Here is a 4,460-nt window from a genome sequence, read left to right as displayed (position 1 = left end):
CTCGATAAATTTTTCTTAAGTCGGTGATCTACGTTCCAAGGAAATGCATTGTTGAGTACACAACAGTCAGAGTAAGCCTGGTACTTTAATCTAAATCTTCCATCTTCTTTTGATGCATTAATTGCCAGGTAGTTTAATTTATACATAGGTGCAGTCAAAAAATCAAATCAAAGGCAAGGAGGTAGATCAGAATCATAGCTGTCCCTAGTACATGTTCATGATTATATACTACATAATCATATTTTGTTTCTTCCCAGAAAATTAGAGAACAAGAAAGATATTATTTCCATTCAACCTAGTATAATTATTTTTAAAAACGAAGGAAACTAACCCATTCTTCCTGGAGTAGCTCCTCAAGTATCGTTTCAAGCCCAGGTAGAGGCTCAATAGCATTGCTAGTGCCATCACTTGAAGATTCAAGATCATCTGAGCCACTCGGCAGTATAGAAATTATTTAGGGGGAGAATCTCCTGCTATCTTTATTGCATCCCAATGAGTATCTTTTAAGCACTAATGAGAGGATCAAATCTTGACCATCAGATCTTGCCTCAATCAGGATTAGAAGACCAAGCCACGACCTTATATGATCTAATACACTTAGACATTTATGCAAAACCCAGTAGTCAGGATTTCCCCTCTCATCTCAATGATAAACTACTTTTACAAGATGAGACAAATTAAAACCAACTCACACGATCACATGAAAATGTCATATGACTTGGCGTTTCAAATCCCAATCATTCATGCAAGATTCAAGGTTAAGACTGACTTCTTTCATTCTCACTAGAAATTAGTGATTTAACAGTGACAAAGTAAATACAAACCTGAGGTATCACTTTATCAAGAGTTTCTAGAAGTGGATCTCTTCTAACTGTTTTATTGATAGCTTAATCCTTGATTTTTCTCTGCAAACAATTCAAATGAAAAAATTAACGCTAAATGGTAGTTTTCTCATAGACGCTTGAGTTACACAAAAAGCAAAAAAAAGCTACGAAGCTGAAATCTTTTCCATTTCTATGAGAATCTAACACGAAGATTAACCACTGTGGTTCACTAAATTAAAGACAAGATTGTTTCAAACTCTAGGGATGCAACACCAATGTAGGTGATTACAAAATTTGGGAACGGGGAAAAAAAAGAATCCCTTGTTGCTTATGATTCAAAGCATGGATTTACTCAGTCTACTAGAATAAAATCAGCATTTCAACAGAACAAATCAATATGAAACCAAAGTCCTTTTAAAAAGTTTTGTTGGAAACTTACCGATCAACACTAATAACTTTGACCTTCACTTTATCACCTTCTGTTAAGATGTCTCTGACATCATGAACTAGATCCCACGACACTTCAGAGATGTGTACCAGACCAGTGAGGTGATAAAGGCCTGCATCGTCCTGTGATGTCACTTGCCAACTTTTCCATTATATAATGAAAAGGGAAACTAGAAACTTATGAATTATACATAGCACTTACTTACAGGAAGAGCAAATGAACAAAAGCCCATAGTCCTCAACAGAACCAACCACTGCTTCCAAGACATCCCCAACCTTGACCCGGTCAGAATATCTAGACCAGGCAGCTTCCTTTTCAGAGAAGATCAATTTCCTTTTATCTTCATCTGCTTGAATTACCTAAAATTACAAGAAACTGCAATCATTTGTATATTAAAAACAATCTTGATTTATGTCATAAAAAGGTCAAAAAATCGCAATATAAGATGAAATAGCATATGCTAACACCAAACCGATCCAGTAACTAACGAAGGGAAGCACAGGAAGGAACTAAAGCAGCAAAGAGATCATGTTAAGAAATTCATGTCTAATGGAAACAGAAATTCCGGCTCAGTCATAATTGCATAGTCTCACGCGGGAAAAAATGTCAGTATTTGCTTCCATGGTGAGACAAGGATTTCAGCTCATGACAAAACACAGTTAGCCAGCCGACCAGGATAGCAAAAGATGGGATGGAGGAAAAAAAATGGTGACAGTATTATGTCACATAGAAGACGAGGCAGATACGTAGCACCTTACTTGCTGTAACAGAAGAGGATTGATAAAATAAAGACCTTAAGGTCCCAACGTCACTGATTACCAGAATCTAGCAGGGATGCCCAATCAGGTGCTAATAATGTTTAGTAAGTAAATAGAATACAGCATAGAACAAAAGGATATGGCAGTGAACTGATTAATAAATTACCTTCACAGATATAAGAGAACCCACTAAACCTTTTGCAATGTCCTGGATAGATTTGCTTGGCTCTACAACAAAATATCAGTAACAAGAAGTCAGAGATATACACTCCACCTGCCACTATAATCTTTCAACTTGAAGAGTAGTGTTGAAGACCTATCAATCATTGCAGGATAACAGTATATAGGTACGCAGGAAAAAAAATCTCTAGCATCAAATTAATATTTAATGAAGTTATCAATTCCTGAACTCAATTGACTAATATAGTTTGAATTTGAATTTCCAAAATCATCAGATACTATCATCACAAATATCAATAAATAGCACATAGAAGTGACTGTTACATGGTCCAAAGTAAAACTACCATTAAGATGAGGGCTAAGTCATTTCTAGTCAGTTATCCTGCTAATTGAGCACCAGTATCAGCAGCATAATAAATCAAATATGTAGTGACTTAAGATAGTGATTTTGAATTGCTTATAGACTTTAGAGACTGTAGTTATTATATTTTTAAACTGTCATAACTATATGGGTGGTATTCAAAGATCTCACTTTAATCGATAATTTCTGACCTATGTACTTCCATGCTACTTTAAAATAAGACGTGGACTGGTACCTACGATAAGAAAAGAGTAAATGATATAAACTCAGAATTAATTTACATAAAGGAGCATGGAATTTCTGGGGGAGGAAAAAGAAAATGGCGAAGGAGAGAGAACCGATTGCAGGAGACTTGATGGACGATTAAACAAATTCTTTTCACTTCAATCCATATGAAAATGTTAACAGCAAGGAAAAAGTTACACACATATATTCAGTATGAAGATATGGGTACCTTTACAAGAATGCAGTGGGCTTAACTGTGGGAATGGGAGAAACCCCACAAGAGAATAAAATCGAACTATCAGTCCTCCACCATTAAAGTCTTCAATTCTGCCATCATAGATGAACCCACTATCTTTATATGTCTTTGCAGCCTTCCAATCAGCAGATCTCTAATTCTTTGCAGAAATTAAGTATTAGGCATATGGTGATCAAAACTGACATCAATGCAAAATTAAGGTAGTGGATTAACTTAAAAATTCGCAAGTCACAACCCAAATATTTAAAGAGAACACATTCATATGTTCATTATTTATAAAACTAGAAAGGGGAACACAGTAAATTTACGATTTATCTCACAATGCCGGTATTTTTCCAGAACATCGGCTTCCCCATGCAGTACTGCACCATGTAAAATCTAATTCTTCTTAAATTGTGATCTATCCAAATAACCAGCTGATTGTGTTAAATAATCAATCATGTATCCTCTTAAATCTTGTGAAATATATAAAGCGTTTATATTATAGCAGCTGCAGTTGCAAAGTTGCTCAACTTAAAGTATAAATAATAATATCACTGAATGCTATGCATATTGCATATGACTACAACTAAAATAACCTTCCAAAAGTAAACAAGAAGCTAGCGCTCAGAATGGTAAGCTAACATTTTCTCCATTATATTGTTTTCCGCTCATATGCGAATACTACTCAAATCGTCAAGTCCTCGTCTTTCCGTAAATCGCTAAGTCCTCGTCTTTCCGTTCAAAATCCATGGATGCTTTAATCTCACGCAAGGCCATGAAATCAAAGATAATGGGAATTCTGCGTTCATTGTCTCGACTATTTATATTTCCTTTATCAATTGAAAGAAACCATAACAACCGATTCTCTTTAAATTCCTCAACTATTAGAAACCGCAAAAACTTTCCGTCCAAACAAAAGAAAGAAACTGCAGAACCTTGTAGACCCAACGAAGGTTGTCAATAAGCATTGCCACTAATTTTAGCCCATATCTCTTGCGACTCAAAATAGCCGCTCTCACAAGTCAAAATAACATTCTACGATTAAAATGTTTTCAAAATTAAGGAATAACCGATGACACACCCGAGCCAGGCGAGCGGCGTCCGGTGAGGAAGACGGGTCATCATGGAGTTGGGTCTCAGGATTTTCATCAATTTCAGTATTACCAGAGACGGAGACTTTAGCAGTATAACACCAGTGGTTTCTCACGGCCGATAATTTATGGGCATACTTTGAGAAATTGAATTGATTGGAGAACGGAAAGGAGATTGAAGGTGAAATGGAGACATCGGAGGAAGAAGAGGAAAGTTGTGAGAAGGAGGAGATCGACGGGAAGGAGCTGAGGGTCGTGGCGAACATTGGCATTGTTCTCATGCAAGAGGATGAGCGGAAACAACAGAGGAGAGCTCACTCGCTTCTGTGGAACAC

General features: G+C 36.4%; 1 protein-coding gene across 1 annotated transcript; it reads right to left on the bottom strand.

The window, feature by feature from the left end:
- Positions 1 to 1,469: 1,469 nt before the first annotated feature.
- LOC114750988 (30S ribosomal protein S1, chloroplastic-like) lies at positions 1,470 to 4,460 on the bottom strand. Its single transcript, XM_028939635.1, has 4 exons — positions 4,116 to 4,460; positions 3,026 to 3,185; positions 2,197 to 2,258; positions 1,470 to 1,631 (listed from the first exon to the last, which is right to left on the bottom strand). Exons 1-4 carry the CDS (start codon positions 4,404 to 4,406, stop codon positions 1,470 to 1,472), a joined length of 675 nt encoding a protein of 224 aa, XP_028795468.1. The 5' UTR covers positions 4,407 to 4,460.

This window comes from Neltuma alba, unplaced genomic scaffold (assembly GCF_004799145.2).
Source record: "Neltuma alba isolate B1F8T4 unplaced genomic scaffold, ASM479914v2 tig00006723_pilon, whole genome shotgun sequence".
NCBI lineage: Eukaryota > Viridiplantae > Streptophyta > Magnoliopsida > Fabales > Fabaceae > Neltuma > Neltuma alba.
This window is presented reverse-complemented; position numbering and strand designations above follow the sequence as displayed.

Excerpts from the sequence above, each read along its gene's own strand:
- LOC114750988 (XM_028939635.1), bottom strand. The coding sequence starts at position 4,406 with ATGAGAACAATGCCAATGTTCGCCACGACCCTCAGCTCCTTCCCGTCG. Across the intron at positions 3,186-4,115 it reads ACGCCGCTCGCCTGGCTCGG|AGATCTGCTGATTGGAAGGC; the intron begins GTGTGTCATCGG and ends GCAAAGAATTAG. Across the intron at positions 1,632-2,196 it reads GTTCTCTTATATCTGTGAAG|GTAATTCAAGCAGATGAAGA; the intron begins GTAATTTATTAA and ends TTGTAATTTTAG.